The sequence below is a fragment of the Pseudoliparis swirei genome, chromosome 18, assembly GCF_029220125.1.
Source record: "Pseudoliparis swirei isolate HS2019 ecotype Mariana Trench chromosome 18, NWPU_hadal_v1, whole genome shotgun sequence".
NCBI lineage: Eukaryota > Metazoa > Chordata > Actinopteri > Perciformes > Liparidae > Pseudoliparis > Pseudoliparis swirei.
The window spans coordinates 13,117,279-13,136,471 of record NC_079405.1 but is presented as its reverse complement, the minus strand read 5'-3'; the positions used below and the strand labels follow the sequence as shown (position 1 = coordinate 13,136,471).

Genomic DNA, 19,193 nt, shown 5'->3' with positions numbered 1-19,193 from the left:
ATCTTGGCGTTATCTTTGATCGGGACTTGTCCTTTAACTCCCACGTAAAGCAAATCTCAAGGACTGCATTCTTTCATCTACGTAATATTTCAAAAATCAGGCACATCTTGTCTCAAAAAGATGCAGAAAAATTGGTTCACGCGTTCGTTACTTCGAGACTGGATTACTGCAACTCCTTATTATCAGGCTGCTCTAATAAGTCTCTTAGGTCCCTCCAGTTGATCCAGAATGCTGCAGCTCGTGTTCTCACTAAAACTAAGAAAATAGATCACATCACTCCTGCACTAGCTGCTCTGCACTGGCTACCCATAAAATCAAGAATCACTTTTAAAATTCTTCTCTTAACGTACAAAGCCTTGATTGGTGATACACCATCATATCTTAAGGAGCTTGTAGTACCATATTGCCCCACTAGAGAGCTACGCTCACTAAATGCGGGACTACTTATAGTTCCTAGAGTCTTAAAAAGTAGAATGGGAGGCAGAGCCTTCAGTTATCAAGCTCCTCTTTTATGGAACCAGCTTCCACCTTCAGTCCGGGAGGCAGACACAGTCACCTCGTTTAAGAGTAGACTTAAGACTTTCCTCTTTGACAGAGCTTATAGTTAGGGCTGAATCAGGTTCACCTGGTCCAGCCCCTTGATATGCTGCTATAGGCTTATAGCTGCCGGGGGACGTTTTAGGATTCACTGAGTACCTATCTCCTCTTTTTTCTCTCCTTAAGGATGAATTTTCATCTCTCAATCACACGTTACTAACTCTGCTTTCTCCCCGGAGTCCTTTTGACTTCACGTCTCATGGGGTCATCGGACCCTATGAGACGGCATTGATCCTATCTGCTGATGGATCATTGAGGTCTGGGTCGTGGAATTCCTGCTACTGACTACGCCACTGTCCTGTTGAGACTCCGCCCACTGTTGAGAATCCGCCCACTCCTCCTCCTCACCGCCATCTGCCTGATGGATCGTGGAGGTCTCCATCGTGGAATATGCCTACTATGAACTATATTCATACACTCTGTCACATTCATTGAACGTATTTAAACTCTAAATCTGTCCTTCTGTACACATGACATCTATTGCATCTGTCCATCCTGGAGAGGGATCCTCCTCTGTTGCTCTCCTGAAGGTTTCTTCCCTTTTTTTTCCCCCTGAAGGGTTATTTGGGAGTTTTTCCTGGTCCGATGTGAGGTTTTGGGGCAGGGATGTCTATGTGTACAGATTGTAAAGCACTCCGAGACAAATTTGTAATTTGTGAAATTGGGCTATACAAATAAACTGAATTGAATTGAATTAGTCCCTCACTATTTAGCTCCCTCACTTCCACTTGTCCTCTGCCAGATTGTCTTGTGTTTTCGTGCCAAGTTCTCCAGTGTTATTAGAGTATATTCCTGACCTTCCTGTTCTGACCTCTGATTCTCTGCCCTGCCCCTTTTTGGACTTGTTTGCTTCTTCGACTGATCTCCCGGTTTTGACCCAGCCTGTTTCCAACCAAAGACAGTAATCTTTGTTACTCCTGTATGAGTCGTGCTTTTGGGTCCACTCTAATAGCGTCGTGACACTCAGAGTAATCAGATTTCAGAGGGGCATTTCTACTTTCAGAAGTCTTTGCTATCAGATTTTCTCAGATATTTTAGTTCGTATATGCTTATTATCAGTTTAGATGACATCATTGTATATGACATTAATAATATGTGATTTAACCATTAAAAAAACAATACATTATATTATTATATTATCATCTGGCCATGTACAACTGTAAAACAGATAATGAAAGAAGATACATTCCAAAAATGCTATACAAAATAGACAAAGATCTCACTTTACAGTTACAAAAAATATAGGAGACATGTCAATCTAGAAGAATACCTAATATACCTTTTTAATTTACGAATAAACAAAGTTCTACAATACTTTGACATTTAGGGAAAGTACGCCGATGTTATTTCTTGCAAAGATGAGAATATTGATTCCACTCACACATACTGGTCTGTTAAACAGAAAGGTGCAGCCAGCAGCTGTTAGCTTAGCTTAGCACAAAGACGACATGAGTAGTTACCAGGCGACCATGGGGAGACGCCATGAGGTTACTGTTTCCACCCAAGAAATCGTCCATCACTAAAAATTATTTTTCAACTTTGGTTTATGTGTCGATTGTACAAACAAAATATAATTGTCATTAGTGTGGTGGAGAGGTGCTGGTAGGCGAAGTCTGTTGCCTTCATACAAAGCCTGTTAGCTGGCTCTTTCACCCTGTTTTCAATCGGTGTGATACGCCAACCGATGCCGGCCGTAACTTCATATCTAATGGACAGATATGAGAGTGGTATAAAAAATACCACGAATTTTATAAATGTCTTTCCGAGAATGTCAAACCCGTGTGAACTTCAATCTCAAACCCAGTTTGGATTCATGAAGCTTCTGGGGTGTGTGGCACAGTTGTGAATGTAAAAATGAGTACCATGAACTAATAGTAGCAAAACAACATTCCTTATCACTTTACATTTCCACTTTGCTCTAATTATTTGAACACATCTTTCTAAAGACCCTCTCTCAAGTAGATCACATACATCTCTCTTTTAGAAATAACTGCCGAAAGTGATCTAAAGCAATTCTGTGATTCTAAACTTGATTTGGTTAACAAGGAAATATGTATTGTAGGTCAGTGGTTAGCAGGTCCGTCTTTTAATGAGAGGTTCGGTGGTTCGATCCCCGGCTAGCCCTAGTCGATGTGTCCTTGAGCAAGACACTTAACCCCAAATTGCTCCCCGTAGTGTGTCGACAGTGTATGATTGTAAGTCGCTTTGGAGAAAAGTGTCAGCTAAATGTAAAGTATTATTTAAAAACGTATGAAGAGGTACCATAAAATAAACCCTTGGCCCAACATCAATTTTAAATGTAACTTTAGTTCAGCTTACAGAGGTTTTGCGAGTTAAGTGCACAATGTAAGATCAAGCTCAGTGTTCAGAAGACATTAGTGGTATTGTCTTCTTCTTCCACATAATTAAATTAAACTCAGGCTTCTTTGACAACATTGTCTGGAGCAGCCTCAACCTTTAAAGCAGACTCCTCCTGCTTTTTCCAAGTAAAATATCTGGTCATCTGAGCGTCTCTAACTGAACTGTCACAGATGATTATAGGAGGAACAACTCGTCTTGGTATCCCAAAGAGCATGGGGTCCTCACGAGAGAGTGAGCCACAACTAGAATCAATGTCACCGTTCAGATAATCACGCATTGCCGATTCACCATGTTAGATTAATTTTGTTTGCTGCCTAACTGTGTAAAGCCTCTATTCATTTTCCAATTTTTTCCACAAAAAAAACCGTGGTCAACTCCATATTGAAGCTCTCCTCCTTAAAAGGTATCCCTGGTTGTTGAGAACCAAGTGTGTTATGTTGTGTTGTTCATCTGGTTGCTGAAATTATTTTTGTGACAAACCAAACCGACAACCTTTGAAAATCTTTTTGAATTTGAATCCTTGTTTTTCTTTTGAATTAGATAAGTGTTACGCGTTTGGGTAGTGTAGTACATAGGTCTATTATATCCGTTTCAAACATTGTGTACGGAAGTACTTCTTATTTTGTTTTCAATGATTTGTCATGTTTTACTTCAAATATGGTAAAAATAATTATCATTAACATACTAACTACATAGTTATGTTGTCTTTGTTCATAATTAGAGAGAAATTTAACTTGATAAGTTAGTTAAACTACATTACAGAAAACATTGTAATGCATAGAGTGGCAACCTTGCATGCATTCCTCACTGAAAACCGATGGAATGGGAGTTAAATAAATGTAATGTGCAAGTATTTTTCTCTTTTTTACTGTTTGTAAGTCATAATTATATGCTATATAGGCTATATTTATGAGGAGTCACGCAGGGACAGTAGGATATTTTCAGAAATACAACCGAGGGCCCATCTCTTTAGTGTGTCTTATGTGACCTCTCCTCACAGAAAACCATGTGTTTGTCACACACACACACACACACACACACACACACACACACACACACACACACACACACACACACACACACACACACACACACACACAGAAAAACAAGCTTTACACAACAGGAGTGTGAAATCACCATGTTCCAAGATTGGGGGGGGGGGGGGTATTTGTGCTCCCGGTGGGCAGAAATATCTGTGCACTCAGATGACATCAGGCAAAGCAATGACCCCTGAATTGAGAATCGCTCTCAGGAAACAAGTGTTTCATCTCTACTGGTGTCAACAGGGTAAACTGATTTAAAAAGCAATGCGTTACTGATGTAAGACACGCAATGCATGTAGAATAGAAATGATAGAAAAGAGAATGTGTCTGACAGCACAGTTATAACCAAATAACCTATAAAATGCACCAAAGAGATTTTACATTACTTTAGTAATTACTTTAGCTAATCTTTACACTTACATACATCTAAGTTAATATTGTAGAAATAGTCTACTGCACTTTTTACTCCACTGCATTTATCTCACAGCTGTCGTTACTTGTTCATGATTTGACATACAAAACCAAAACTGTCTATACAATATGACATAAATTAATCAACCCATCCGTAGGCCCAACGTATAGTTTACATTTTCTCCACCTCACCCAGCTAATCGACACAATAGTGAAATGTTTTTTAATATAGCAATGATAATAATAATACAATACTATTATGTAGTAGCAGCCGTTTATAATACTAACACTCAAAATAAAACACTCTGTAAAAATAGTAGGCCTGCCTCTACTTTTCATACTTAGTCAAATGTGGCTAATACAACTTGTCATGTAATTTTACTTAAACTTGACAGGACTTAACTGTTAATGTATTTTAATGTATTTTAATATTTAACCCTTTCCTGTTAATACTTTTACTTAAGCATGTCAGTACGTACCTATGATAAAACTGAAGCGTAAACGTTCACAGCACAAACTTTACCAGTCGGCTCCCATGTATTGGAAGCCAGGCCTTCAGTTTCCTGCAGTACGGTGCTGAGGAGCAAGGCACCAGCGCCATCTTGCGTCACGATAATGCAGTGATGCAGGATGTAGCTACGTCACGTCCGGTTCAAACATGGCCGCGTCCTGACAAATGTCACATTTCTTCAGTTGCTGTAAACACAGTTATTAACGTTGCTTTTATCACCCGTCCAGCGAAAAGAAAAAACAAGCACACTGGGAAGGTTTTGCGTCACTCTGTTCAACATCTGCAGAGGTATTTTGCTTATTTTGTGCTCGTTTCTAAAGCGCACGTAACGTTAGTCCTTAAACAGCCTTGAGCAACAGCTACATAGCTATTCTGTTGCCATTTAATGCAACGTTCAGTGTTATCTCCTGATATCGAATCAATGTTGTAATTTATGAGACTCACTGCTGACGTTTTAAGAAAGAAAGTTTAATATGAAATTGAGTATCTGTCTTTCTTTTGTCCCTAATGTCAGTATATATGTAATGTCTAACCTAAGGAGATGTATTGTGACGTGAGGTTAAAGTCTTGTAAAGCCATGTGGTCTGGTCACATATTAGTGAATGACGTATTGAAGAAGAAAAAAAGACCTAACCGTACTTCTAGTAATATACATTTTGTTTTTAAGTGTAACTTGTGTTCTTGTTGCAGGATAATCGAGCCAACACCATGGTTCATTTATGTGAGTATAAGATGCGAACACTAGAGGCATATCCTGACTGTTCTGATGCTTGAATAAACCTTTGATTTAGAGTATGTGTATTTTGTGAAGGTTATCACATACAGGACTGTCTCAGAAAATTAGAATATTGTGATGAAGTTCTTTATTTTCTGTAATGCAATTAGATATTGTGATGAAGTTCTTTTTTTCTGTTGTATGCAAAAAAAACAAAATGTCATGCATTCATCACATTACAAATCAACTGAAATATTGCAAGCCTTTTATTCTGATTTATTGCTGATTATGGTTTTACAGCAAGAAAACTCAAATATCCTATCTCTAAATATTAGAATATCATGAAAAGTATACTAGTAGGGTATTAAACAAATCACTTGAATTGTCTAATTAACTCGAAACACCTGCAAGGGTTTCCTGAGCCTTGACAAACACTCAGCTGTTATAAATTTTTTTTTACTTGGTCTGAGGAAATATTAAAATTTTATGAGATAGATTTTAGAGTTTTCTTTTTGCTTAAGCCATAATCAGCAATATTAAAGAATAAAAGGCTTGCAATATTTCAGTTGATTTGTAATGAATCCAGAATGCATGACATTTTTGTTTTTTAAATTGCATTACAGAAAATAAAGAACTTTATCACAATATTCTAATTTTCTGAGACAGTCCTGTATAGCAGAAGCAGCCAGGACTGCTTCCTTACTTAACTTGTATTGCTTCATTGGCAGTGAACAGATTTAGCTTCTCATATGAAGTTAACAATCAACTTCAATTCTTCTCCATTTCACATTGATCAGTCGATGAACACTTAATTTAGAAAATGCCAAAGATAGTGAAACAATGCCCATCACAAGAGAACACGTCTTTAAATGTCTTGTTTTATCCAACAACAGTTGAAAATGCAACAATATACAATAAATAACAACACTTTTTTCCCCCTTAATGCTGCAGGTGTAATTGATAAAATTATTGCTAATTATTGTTGATTTATCAACCACATTTTATTTGGGTCTATAATGTACATATACATTCAGTTTACAATGTACATCTAGCAAAAGAAAATTTAAGGGATTAGCTGATTTAATAACTCTGGTAATTTGACAAGAGGCAGTTTCAGGTGTTTTTGATTTTATTTTTATTTCTGTATAGTGAAAATAAAATTAAAATAAATAAGGGTAGACAAAATAATAGAATCTCTCTTAACAGTGTTGCCAAAAATTTAACATTAGAAATAAATATAAACATTTTACAATAAAAGAGAAAAGCAGAATACAAATTTATACATAAAATATGAATACAAAACATAAGGAAGAAGTGAACGTTTCACAACTGCTGCTCCCTTCACTTATTTTCCTTCCATCTTGTTCAAGAAAGTAACTGATTGAACATGGAATCAGAAATTGATGAAACATATGGTTGACAAACAAGATATCAGTCTGTGGTTTCATTTCATGATAAGAATTATGCTTTACTGGAAATTACTTAAACAAGATGGTCAAGATCTCGAAAGTAACAGCTTTTACTGAAGATTGTGCATTTTCAACATTAACAATTACAAGAAACTAATCTAATTTTACATTTAACAATGCTGACTGTGCTCGTTTCCTTCCGCAGCATCACTCCTGCTTAAGAACTACCACGGAGGTTACGTTGTCATCCGATTTGCTCTTGCAGGCCACAAACAAGCTAACAGACCTTTTTATCGAATCGTGGCAGCGTACAACAAAAGGGCAAGAGATGGTAAATATTTAGAGCAGCTTGGTACCTACGACCCCCTGCCCAACATCTACAATGAGAAACTTGTCAGTTTCAACTTCGACCGAATCAAGTACTGGATCGGTTGTGGCGCACATCCTACAAAGCCAGTGGCCAAACTTCTAGGTATGTATTCACTAAATGGCATATTTATTTTAAGGTGGATAATTTTGCTCTTGTCTGCCGTCCTCATAGATGACATGTGCCGTTTACGTTCAGAACGAACATCTACAGGACTGTCTCAGAAAATTAGAATATTGTGATAAAGTTCTTTATTTTCTGTAATGCAATTAAAAAACCAAAAATGTCATGCATTCTGGATTCATTACAAATCAACTGAAATATTGCAAGCCTTTTATTCTTTTAATATTGCTGATTATGGCTTACAGCTTAAGAAAACTCTAAAATCCTATCTCACAAAATTTTAATATTTCCTCAGACCAAGTAAAAAAAAAAGATTTATAACAGCTGAGTGTTTGTCAAGGCTCAGGAAACCCTTGCAGGTGTTTCGAGTTAATTAGACAATTCAAGTGATTTGTTTAATACCCTACTAGTATACTTTTTCATGATATTCTAATATTTAGAGATAGGATATTTGAGTTTTCTTAAGCTGTAAGCCATAATCAGCAATAAATCAGAATAAAAGGCTTGCAATATTTCAGTTGATTTGTAATGAATCCAGAATGCATGACATTTTTATTTATTTATTGCATTACAGAAAATAAAGAACTTCATCACAATATTCTAATTTTCTGAGACAATCCTGTAATGTATCATTCGGTTCTCCAGAATTCGGCAATGAGGAATTCAAATTAAAAAATGAAGTATCGGTCCAAAAAGATTTTGGCATCTACTGCACAATGTTTCTGCAATAGTTAGTTTGAAAAGTGTGTAAAAGATATTGTCTTCCTCTCTCCCCTGTCTCATTCTGCAGGGTTGGCAGGATTTTTCCCTCTGCACCCAATGACGATAACAGAGTCAGAGCGTCAGAGAGCACAGACAGAGCTGATGGCAACAGAAGATGTTCTGCAGGAGGGACAGAAGGAGGCGGAAGTGTGAGAACTAAAGCGTGTGCGTGTGCGTGTGCGCGTGCGCGCGCGCGTGTCCCCCCCCAAAAAGATGTTGCCGTTCTTTGGGGGGAACTAATCTATTTGTTTCCGAACTTGTTATGTGGACTGCTTTTAAGCAATATCAGATTGACATAATGTATTTTGAATTGACAATTCTTAATAAAGCTAATTTTCTGTTCTGTTATATTTGACAATATTTGGTTAAGAAGCAGACTTTTTCTATTGTTCTCTCTCTATGTTCAAGAACTTTTATGAAAACAATATTTTTACTTTGAACTTTACTCATGGGGTGTTATCGTTTTTCTTTCTTTTGTCTGCATTTGTGTTGAAATTAATAAATAGTGAATAGTCTGTAGTCTATGCCAAAATAAACAAACATGACCTGGCTTTGTTGACACTGTCTATCAACTTTAAAAAATAATGGTGCATTCAAATAGTGATTTTAATGTCAATTACCATGGCAATGGTTGACGCATTTGGGTTGGCCTTGGTAATGTCAAACACAAGACTATAGGGAAATTCAAAGTGAGTGGGTTGACTGATATTATTATTGGCAAGCTTTATGGCACTTTGGCTCAACAGCAAATTCTCCACCCGTCTGTGGAACTGCGTGTTATTAAAATCTTTCTAATCTGGAAATTTACTGTTGACCATTACATGACTTCTGTGAGTTAATAATATTGTTGAAATTATTATGCACTAAATCTTGTTTTTACTGTTTCAAAGGAAACAGCCTCGTGACGTTTTTTTTCTCAGTGGATATTTACGGCCTGTATTCGGTTCCCATCGGTCATGCTGTAAACTCTACCTTGTATTGATGTCCACTAAAATGAAAAACAAATCATGAACACAGCAAATAATCAGTTTCAGAATGTATTTGACCTTTACGCTGAAAAACAATTGTAATAACATTTTGATATTTCCAAAATATAATTACCCCATTCTTAACTTTGTGGATAACCTTAAGAAGCAAATGTCTAGAAATGAGCTTGTAGATCACACTATGCAACGAAAGCAAAGACGCTATTTATTTCTGCACATTATTGTTTTGGTGTACAACAAAAGGGCAAGAGACGGTAAATATTTAGAGCAGCTTCTACAATTAGAAACTTGTCAGTTTCAACTTCGACCGAATCAAGTACTGGATCGGTTGTGGTGCACACCCTACAAAGCCAGTGGCCAAACTTCTAGGTGTGTATTCACTTAATGAGCATCTTTTAAGGTGGATCAATATTGCTGTTGCCTGCCGTCCTCATAGTGATTTTTTAAATCAAGCAAGTCCATCCATAACGAGCACCGCATGCTCGTAAATGAGCTTTGTGGACAGGCCATTTAATGAAGTACTACAATCACTTAACTAAGCGAGTCAATTTTATTCAAATCGAGATGGTGGTTTTTCCTATACAAACTGCTGTCTGTGTGCCTGCCACATGCTTATTTCACATTGAACAGGTCTGTTTGGCTTGCGTCAATCAGGTAATTATTGAAAGACTAATTTCAGCCAACACACACTTGACAACGCCTATAGGTGACATTTGAAAGTCCGGCAGAAACATACCAAACTTAGAATAGTCGCTGTTGAGATTGCTTCAGTTCTTTAAGAAAGGTGGTGTAAAAGTCAGTTTGATTCTTAAACATGTTGGAGTACCAAGCATCCCCAGTACAACTGTTTTTTTATTCTATTGTGCCTCCTGCACCTCGAGCTAATCACTCAAATCCAGACTGTTTGCTGTCCTGGCTCCTCAGTGGTGGAGCAGGCTCCCCACTGACATCAGGACAGCAGAAAGTCTCTACATCTTCCGTCGGAGACTGAAAACACACCTTTTCCGACTATATCTGGATTAAAACACAGATTAGCACTTCAGTGGCACTTAGATAGCACTTACTTATGGTACTTTTGTAGTTCGACTATGTTGAGGAAATGTTACTTCCTGTATTCTTGTTGTTCTTAGTTTGTACTCTAGGTTGAAATGCACTTATTGTAAGTCGCTTTGGATAAAAGCGTCTGCTAAATGACATGTAATGTAATGTAAATTGCTAATTATTGTTGATTTATCAACCACATTTTATTTGGGTCTATAATGTACATATACATTCAGTTTACAATGTACATCTAGCAAAAGCAAATTTAAGGGATTAGCTGATTTAATAACTCTGGTAATTTGACAAGAGGCAGTTTCAGGTGCTTTTGATTTTATTTTTATTTCTGTATAGTGAAAATAAAAATAAATAAGGGTAGACAAAATAATAGAATATCTCTTAACAGTGTTGCCAAAAATTTAACATTAGAAATAAATATAAACATTTTACAATAAAAGCAGAATACAAATTTATACATAAAATATGAATACAAAACATAAGGAAGAAGTGAACGTTTCACAACTGCTGCTCCCTTCACTTATTTTCCTTCCATCTTGTTCAAGAAAGTAACTGATTGAACATGGAATCAGAAATTGATGAAACATATGGTTGACAAACAAGATATCAGTCTGTGGTTTCATTTCATGATAAGAATTATGCTTTACTGGAAATTACTTAAACAAGATGGTCAAGATCTCGAAAGTAACAGCTTTTACTGAAGATTGTGCATTTTCAACATTAACAATTACAAGAAACTAATCTAATTTTACATTTAACAATGCTGACTGTGCTCGTTTCCTTCATAGCATCACTCCTGCTTAAGAACTACCACGGAGGTTACGTTGTCATCCGATTTGCTCTTGCAGGCCACAAACAAGCTAACAGACCTTTTTATCGAATCGTGGCAGCGTACAACAAAAGGGCAAGAGATGGTAAATATTTAGAGCAGCTTGGTACCTACGACCCCCTGCCCAACATCTACAATGAGAAACTTGTCAGTTTCAACTTCGACCGAATCAAGTACTGGATCGGTTGTGGCGCACACCCTACAAAGCCAGTGGCCAAACTTCTAGGTATGTATTCACTAAATGGCATATTTATTTTAAGGTGGATAATTTTGCTCTTGTCTGCCGTCCTCATAGATGACATGTGCCGTTTACGTTCAGAACGAACATCTAATGTATCATTCGGTTCTCCAGAATTCGGCAATGAGGAATTCAAATTAAAAAATGAAGTATCGGTCCAAAAAGATTTTGGCATCTACTGCACAATGTTTCTGCAATAGTTAGTTTGAAAAGTGTGTAAAAGATATTGTCTTCCTCTCCCCCCTGTCTCATTCTGCAGGGTTGGCAGGATTTTCCTCTGCACCCAATGGCGATAACAGAGTCAGAGCGTCAGAGAGCACAGAGCTGATGGCAACAGAAGATGTTCTGCAGGAGGGACAGAAGGAGGCGGAAGTGTGAGAACTAAAGCTGGGCACTGTGTGTGTGTGTGTGTGACGGTCCAGTTCAAAAAGATGTTACCGTTCTTTGGAGGGAACTAATCTATTTGTTTCCGAACTTGTTATGTGGACTGCTTTTAAGCAATATCAGATTGACATAATGTATTTCGAATTGGCAATTCTTAATAAAGCTAATTTTCTGTTCTGTTATATTTGACAATATTTGGTTAAGAAGCAGACTTTTTCTATTGTTCTCTCTCTATGTTCAAGAACTTTCATGAAAACAATATTTTTACTTTGAACTTTACTCATGGGGTGTTATCGTTTTTCTTTCTTTTGTCTGCATTTGTGTTGAAATTAATAAATAGTGAATAGTCTGTAGCCTATGCCAAAATAAACAAACATGACCTGGCTTTGTTGACACTGTCTATCAACTTTAAAAAATAATGGTGCATTCAAATAGTGATTTTAATGTCAATTACCATGGCAATGGTTGACGCATTTGGGTTGGCCTTGGTAATGTCAAACACAAGACTATAGGGAAATTCAAAGTGAGTGGGTTGACTGATATTATTATTGGCAAGCTTTATGGCACTTTGGCTCAACAGCAAATTCTCCACCCGTCTGGAACTGCGTGTTATTAAAATCTTTCTAATCTGGAAATTTACTGTTGACCATTACATGACTTCTGTGAGTTAATAATATTGTTGAAATTATTATGCACTAAATCTTGTTTTTACTGTTTCAAAGGAAACAGCCTCGTGACGTTTTTTTTCTCAGTGGATATTTACGGCCTGTATTCGGTTCCCATCGGCCATGCTGTAAACTCTACCTTGTATTGATGTCCACTAAAATGAAAAACAAATCATGAACACAGCAAATAATCAGTTTCAGAATGTATTTGACCTTTACGCTGAAAAACACAATTGTAATAACATTTTGATATTTCCAAAACATAATTACCCCATTCTTAACTTTGTGGATAACCTTAAGAAGCAAATGTCTAGAAATGAGCTTGTAGATCACACTATGCAACGAAAGCAAAGATGCTATTTATTTCTGCACATTATTGTTTTGGTGTACAACAAAAGGGCAAGAGACGGTAAATATTTAGAGCAGCTTCTACAATTAGAAACTTGTCAGTTTCAACTTCGACCGAATCAAGTACTGGATCGGTTGTGGTGCACACCTACAAAGCCAGTGGCCAAACTTCTAGGTGTGTATTCACTTAATGAGCATCTTTTAAGGTGGATCAATATTGCTGTTGCCTGCCGTCCTCATAGTGATTTTTTTAATCAAGCAAGTCCATCCATAACGAGCACCGCATGCTCGTAAATGAGCTTTGTGGACAGGCCATTTAATGAAGTACTACAATCACTTAACTAAGCGAGTCAATTTTATTCAAATCGAGATGGTGGTTTTTCCTATACAAACTGCTGTCTGTGTGCCTGCCACATGCTTATTTCACATTGAACAGGTCTGTGTTTGGCTTGCGTCAATCAGGTAATTATTGAAAGACTAATTTCAGCCAACACACACTTGACAACGCCTATATGGAGGACTCAAAATTTATTTATTTATACATTTATTTAAGCATTTATTTATTTATTTATACATTTATTTATTTATTTATACATTTATTTAATTCAATTCAATTCAGTTTATTTGTATAGCCCAATTTCACAAATTACAAATTTGTCTCGGAGTGCTTTACAATCTGTACACATAGACATCCCTGCCCCAAAACCTCACATCGGACCAGGAAAAACTCCCAAATAACCCTTCAGGGGGGAAAAAAAGGGAAGAAACCTGCAGGAGAGCAACAGAGGAGGATCCCTCTCCTAGGATGGACAGATGCAATAGATGTAATGTGTACAGAAGGACAGATTTAGAGTTAAAATACATTCAATGAATATGACAGAGTGTATGAATAGTTCATAGTAGGCATATTCCACGATGGAGACCTCCACGATCCATCAGGCAGATGGCGGTGGGGAGGAGGAGTGGGCGAGTCTCAACAGGACAGTGGCGTAGTCATGAGCAGGAATTCCACGACCCAGACGATCCATCAGGCAGATAGGATCTATGCCGTCTCATAGGGTCCGATGACCCCATGAGACGTAAAGTCAAAAGGACTTCCGGGAGAAAGCAGAGTTAGTAACGTGTGATTGAGAGATGAAAATTCATCCTTAAGGAGAGAAAAAGAGGAGATAGGTATTCAGTGCATCCTAAAACTTCTCTGGGCAGCTATAAGCCTATAGCAGCATATCAAGGGGCTGGACCAGGGCAAACCTGATTCAGCCCTAACTATAAGCTCTGTCAAGAGGAAGGTCTTAAGTCTACTCTTAAACGAGGTGACTGTGTCTGCCTCCCGGACTGAAATTGGAAGCTGGTTCCATAAAGAGGAGCTTGATAACTAAAGGCTCTGGCTCCCATTCTACTTTTAAGACTCTAGGAACTACAAGTAGTCCCGCATTTAGTGAGCGTAGCTCTCTAGTGGGGCAATATGGTACGACAAGCTCCTTAAGATATGATGGAGCATCACCAATCAAGGCTTTGTAGGTTAAGAGAAGAATTTTAAAAGTGATTCTTGATTTTACTGGGAGCCAGTGCAGAGCAGCTAGTGCAGGAGTGATGTGATCTCTTTTCTTAGTTTTAGTGAGAACACGAGCTGCAGCATTCTGGATCAACTGGAGGGACCTAAGAGATTTATTAGAGCAGCCTGCTAATAAGGAGTTGCAGTAATCCAGTCTCAAGTAACGACAGCGTGAACCAATTTTCTGCATCTTTTTGAGACAAGATGTGCCTGATTTTTGAAATATTACGTAGATGAAAGAATGCAGTCCTTGAGATTTGCTTTACGTGGGAGTTAAAGGACAAGTCCCGATCAAAGATAACGCCAAGATTCTTTACAGTGGTGTTGGATGCCAGGGCAATGCCGTCTACAGAATCCACATCACCAGATAATTGATCTCTGAGGTGCTCAGGGCCGATTAAAATTACTTGGTTTTGTCTGAGTTTAACATCAAGAAGTTGCAGGTCATCCATGTTTTTATGTCTTTAAGACATGCTTGAATTTTACAGAGTTGGTTGCTCTCCTCTGGTTTTATCGATAAATATAGTTGAGTGTCATCTGCATAACAATGAAAGTTTATGGAGTGTTTCCTGATAATATTGCCCAAAGGAAGCATGTATAAGGTAAATAAAATTGGTCCAAGCACAGAACCTTGTGGAACTCCGTGATTAACGTTGGTGGTTATCGGCGTCATCGTTTACAAATACAAACTGAGATCGATCTGATAAATAGGATTTAAACCAAATTAGTGCCGTGCCTGAAATGCCAATCGACTGCTCCAGTCTCTGTAACAGGATGTCATGGTCAATGGTGTCGAATGCAGCACTAAGGTCTAACAAGACCAGGACAGAGAGGAGTCCTTTATCTGCTGCCATTAAGAGGTCATTTGTAATTTTCACCAGTGCCGTCTCGGTGCTGTGGTGTTTTCTAAATCCTGATTGAAATTTCTCAAATAAACTATTATGATGTAGAAAGTCGCACAACTGATTTGCGACCACTTTCTCAAGCATTTATTTATTCATTTATACATTTATTTAAGCATTTATTTATTTATTCTTGTATTTATTCATGCATTCATTTATTTATTTATTTATACTTAAGTCATTTTAAGTCCTCCATACGCCTATAGGTGACATTTGAAAGTCCGGCAGAAACATACCAAACTTAGAATAGTCGCTGTTGAGATTGCTTCAGTTCTTTAAGAAAGGTGGTGTAAAAGTCAGTTTGATTCTTAAACATGTTGGAGTACCAAGCATCCCCAGTACAACTGTTTTTTTATTCTATTGTGAGGCCTTTTTAGAAACGATTTTCTAATAAGCATACGGGTGTGGAGAAAAAATTATGTTCAACCTCGTCAGTCGTCACAGCTTATTCTTTCTTTGTGCCATTGAGATGGTTCATTAATCCTCATAGGATCATGTTTAACATTCTAGTCATAGTATAACCAAATACATTAAAATGTCTATATTGTCAATATGTTGCTCAATGTAAAATTCCTGACCTTCATGAGTCATGACCTACTGTTTATGTCCAGCTGCTTGCCACAGCATGTCATTATTGGATTGAAATTAATGTCAATAATAAAGCAAATAAAATACTATTTGCCAGATTTATTGCATTATAAAAACTAATCAAATAAGTGTATGAAGAGCAGAACAATGCATTCATAGTTATATAAGTAAGACCGTTCTATGAATAACTTTCTTGTGACAAATTAAACAGCGACAACCTTCACTCACCTCAAGTGGAAAAGTAAGCACCACCAACACTCATCCTTTAGCAACAAGAATCAACCCAACCACAAATACAGAGGTCTCCGCGAGTTCAATGTCTACATCCCCCTCACTGATGACTCACTTCATGCGGAGGGGAACCGGTTCAACTCCGAGCCCATTGACTAGCCAGGATTTTTTTAATACAGCTAAATTATAGGATTATAGCAGTGTGTCAACATTAAACATGTCTGATCCTGGCATTGATATTTCTTACCACTGTTTAAGAGTGGATGGGAACATCTCTTATGATTTTGCAATGTCAATTTTATTTGTCATCATATTTTGCAGATACTGCAGCAATACCAACTCGAAAATAACATTTTACTTTTAAATTGGTCCACATACATTTTATGGCGGCTTTTAATAATCTTAACTCACCTCAATCGTTGGAATTCATCAACATTGGAGCGTGAGATTTTAGATTATGGTTACATGACTGCATGATAGTACTCTTTGGTATTTTTTTGTGTTTAATAATGTCTTGTAATTTATTAGGTAATTTCAGTAACTGATACTATATAAAGATATTGTCATAATTTATGTTTTGCGCTTTGCTGTTTTTAATGTTGATGATAAAATAATTACATTTATTGTTGTAATCGTGCTGTATTGCAGCTTGAAGCCCTACACTCTAAGAAGGAATGTGTCAGAAATGGCACAACATGTGTTGAATGTCAACACATCTACAGTGTGCTTAGTGACAACTCATGTTGTTTTAATTTCAACACAGCAAGTGTGTAAGTAATTTCTACACACCAGCTGTGTTACATGGCTTAACACATAAATGTGTGATTTTAACACTGTGTGTACATCATGTATTGCCCAGATAAACACATACATGTGTTATTTCTGCACATTATGTCACCAATGTGTAATGGAATTACCTGCTGACTAATATTTTCATTTCAATAATAATGAAAAGCAAGGATACAATCATAAGTCTTTATTAAATATTTACAAAAAATGACAAGTCTTCAAGTTAACTTAGATTTTCCATAAACTTTACTTTTACAATTATTGTAATTACTCTCTTAATTAAGCACACGCTGTTTTATTTTGTTAATATCTTTCTATTCTTCCACTTTAGACCAGCATGTGTTGTTGCATAAAGCGTGGCGGAGTACATTTATCCAAACAATGAAACTCAAATCCAGTTTGTCAACACTCAGCTTGATGTTGATGTTGACAGATATCGTATATAACGCAAGAAATCTCAAGAAGATTTCTCAGCCCTTTAACAATTCAGACGTGCTGTTAAATGGACTCACATCTCAGACACCTGAGATCACAAGTAAGTGTCCTCTGTCAGTTCTAAACATTTTACTAATCGCTGCTTTGCATATTCAGTGTTTCGTCATTCAATGCATGTCAACATTTCTATATTTGCATTATGAGACTTGTACAAAATGGTAAATGCATAATTTTTTATCAATCAGATATCACATATCTGGAGTATTATGTCAACTTCTCACAGTTTGCCAATTATACTGCAGAGATCATAAATGGTCAATGGCAGTGTGTTGGACCTCGCAAAACAAACCCTGACTACAGTCATCAACATGGAGGGTCAACCTGTAGGTAAGCAAACATCTGTGTTCATCTCATCTAATTCAAGGAGCTTAAATATTTCTAATATTTTGTCTCATATTGTTAATCATATAAACATAATTAACTCGTATGACCCTTCAATCCAGGCGTTACCTTGAGGAGTCTAGCCTTGAGCGGTTTTATGGCCCACAGTGTGACCTCTTCAGTCACAGGTTTGGATCACTGGCAGCAGCACTCCTGCTCTTCATTATCATAATTGCTGTCATCGTCACTATCACAACCCAGCTCTTAGGCCATGACAAATATGGCGTGGACACTTAAGTTAAAGCAAAATGTTTATTTAACGTAATAAAGAAATATAACGTAGTGAAGTGTGGTAGTCAGTAACATCAGTAGTGTCAATGTGAATGCGTGTGTAATGGAGTGTAAGTGTCGTCAGCCAAACCACAGGAACCGGCATCAAAGTCCCACGACCACAACCACTCCACCAGTGAGGAGAGACTAACCCGCCATGCGCTGTGCGAGCTCAAGGCTTTTATGCCCTCCTGCTCTCGGACCAGGTGCGCTGCATCAGGCAATCACTCACCTAGGGACAAGGGCATAATTAGTAATTAGACACGGAGGACCGTCGCAGTCACATATGGGTTCTAAATATTTATGGTGGGTTATGCTGCACAACATGCATCTTCTTTTTCTGTAATATGAAAATGTAGTTTCTTGTTGCCTGTAATTGTAAATTTACAAACATTGCCATGAGAAACTAGTGAAACTGTCTCTATATTAGGAAAAGAAGCAACTCTTATAACCGAAGACTGTTTGCTTTTGAAGAAGATTTCTTTGACTTCTCGGTTACAAGTGCGTCCACTTTTTTTTGGTCATCACTGATTTAAAAAAGATATATATTTCAACAATTTCTCGAGGCATCTAACATTCGCAGCATTGATGACATCAATTGTTTTCACCGGGAGATCACTATTTAGGATCAGCAAGCGCTTGTACATCATCAATCAATTCTGACAGCCAATTGCAGGTATTGTTGTGTATCTTGTGTACTATTTTAAATCACATACAGTACGTATACAAATATTCTGGAGTACAAGGACAGATTGTAGTTAAAATGTTGATACAAAAATGTTATCATTCTTCTGTCTTTCCAGATCACAACAAAACGTCCAGATGTTTGGAACATCCTCAATCCATGATGGCTACAGACCTCAACATTTTGTTTGAATCACAATGTCTTTCCATAATTTAGTATCAGTATGAGCTAATAACTTTATCTTGAACATGATATTATATACCAGTGGTTTGTTTTGTGATATGCATACTATCACTGTATTTTACATTAATTCTAGTGCATTGTTGCCTCTTGTGCCAATATATAAAAATGATGTCGTAACTTAAGACTCCAGTTAATTCACACTACACTACAGCAACTTATTTGTGCCAGTATTTGCTTCAGTGTTTGCAATCTTGTCCTCATATAAGGTCACAAAGAAGATATGTGTTGTCAATGAGCAATACTGCCTTG

General features: G+C 37.2%; 2 protein-coding genes and 1 pseudogene across 2 annotated transcripts; all 3 read left to right on the top strand.

Moving 5' to 3' along the window:
* Positions 1 to 5,071: 5,071 nt before the first annotated feature.
* On the top strand, positions 5,072 to 8,849 carry mrps16 (mitochondrial ribosomal protein S16). Its single transcript, XM_056437452.1, has 4 exons — positions 5,072 to 5,211; positions 5,614 to 5,644; positions 7,253 to 7,519; positions 8,328 to 8,849. Exons 2-4 carry the CDS (start codon positions 5,632 to 5,634, stop codon positions 8,450 to 8,452), a joined length of 405 nt encoding a protein of 134 aa, XP_056293427.1. The 5' UTR covers positions 5,072 to 5,211; positions 5,614 to 5,631; the 3' UTR covers positions 8,453 to 8,849.
* A 1,406-nt stretch (positions 8,850 to 10,255) lies between these two features.
* On the top strand, positions 10,256 to 12,176 carry LOC130208511 (28S ribosomal protein S16, mitochondrial-like; annotated as a pseudogene).
* A 4,264-nt stretch (positions 12,177 to 16,440) lies between these two features.
* On the top strand, positions 16,441 to 19,045 carry LOC130207917 (uncharacterized; the record flags this gene model as incomplete). Its single annotated transcript, XM_056436704.1, is given in 7 exon segments — positions 16,441 to 16,523; positions 17,202 to 17,292; positions 17,294 to 17,405; positions 17,551 to 17,692; positions 17,809 to 17,981; positions 18,102 to 18,222; positions 18,447 to 19,045. Coding segments are annotated over 7 exon segments (828 nt in total), but the record flags the coding sequence as incomplete, so codon positions are not given.
* Positions 19,046 to 19,193: the final 148 nt, after the last annotated feature.

Excerpts from the sequence above, each read along its gene's own strand:
- mrps16 (XM_056437452.1), top strand. Across the intron at positions 7,520-8,327 it reads GCCAGTGGCCAAACTTCTAG|GGTTGGCAGGATTTTTCCCT; the intron begins GTATGTATTCAC and ends CTCATTCTGCAG.